Source organism: Geospiza fortis, unplaced genomic scaffold (assembly GCF_000277835.1).
Source record: "Geospiza fortis unplaced genomic scaffold, GeoFor_1.0 scaffold248, whole genome shotgun sequence".
Taxonomy (NCBI): Eukaryota; Metazoa; Chordata; class Aves; order Passeriformes; family Thraupidae; genus Geospiza; species Geospiza fortis.
This window is the reverse complement of record NW_005054695.1, coordinates 170,852-171,416: the sequence shown is the minus strand read 5'-3', so window position 1 is coordinate 171,416 and position 565 is coordinate 170,852. Positions and strand designations below refer to the sequence as shown.

The 565-nt window shown below is 61.8% G+C and overlaps 1 protein-coding gene across 1 annotated transcript in view; it reads left to right on the top strand.

The window, feature by feature from the left end:
- The window catches only part of LOC102033978 (small conductance calcium-activated potassium channel protein 2), an 8,989-nt gene extending 8,533 nt beyond the window's left edge, over positions 1-456 (top strand). Inside the window, exon 8 of the mRNA XM_031065181.1 lies at positions 220-456. Within this exon, the coding sequence (XP_030921041.1) occupies positions 220-456 (237 nt within the window). The remainder of the gene's footprint in view (positions 1-219) is intronic.
- Positions 457-565: the final 109 nt, after the last annotated feature.

Below are 565 nucleotides of genomic sequence, written 5' to 3'. Positions count from 1 at the left end.
GTGTCACCTGTGTCACCCGTGTCACCTCAGACAGCGGATGAGGGATGGCGGTGGGACACCCGAGTGTCACCTGTGTCACCTGTGTTACCTCGGATAGTGGATGAGGGACAGCAGTGGGACACCCGAGTGTCACCTGTGTCACCCGTGTCACCTCGGACAGCGGATGAAGGACAGTGGTGGGACACCCGAGTGTCACCTGTGTCACCCATGTCACCTCAGACAGCAGCGGAGTGTCACCGTGTGTCGCTGTGTGTCACCTGTGTGTCATCACGTGTCACCCACGTTGTCTCGCACAGCAGCGCGTCAGCGGTGTCACCGTGTGTCGCCACGTGTCACCTCGGACAGCAGCTGAGGGACAGCAGCGGGACACCCGTGTGTCACCTCAAGGTGATGGGGACACCCCCGTGTCACGATGTGTCACCGTGTGTCATCCATGTCACCTCAGACAGCGGCTGAGGGACGGTGGCTGGACACGTGCGTCACCGTGTGTCACCTCGGACAGCAGCTGAGGGATGGCAGCAGGACACCTGTGTCACCGTGTGTCACCTGCGTCACCGTGCATGGG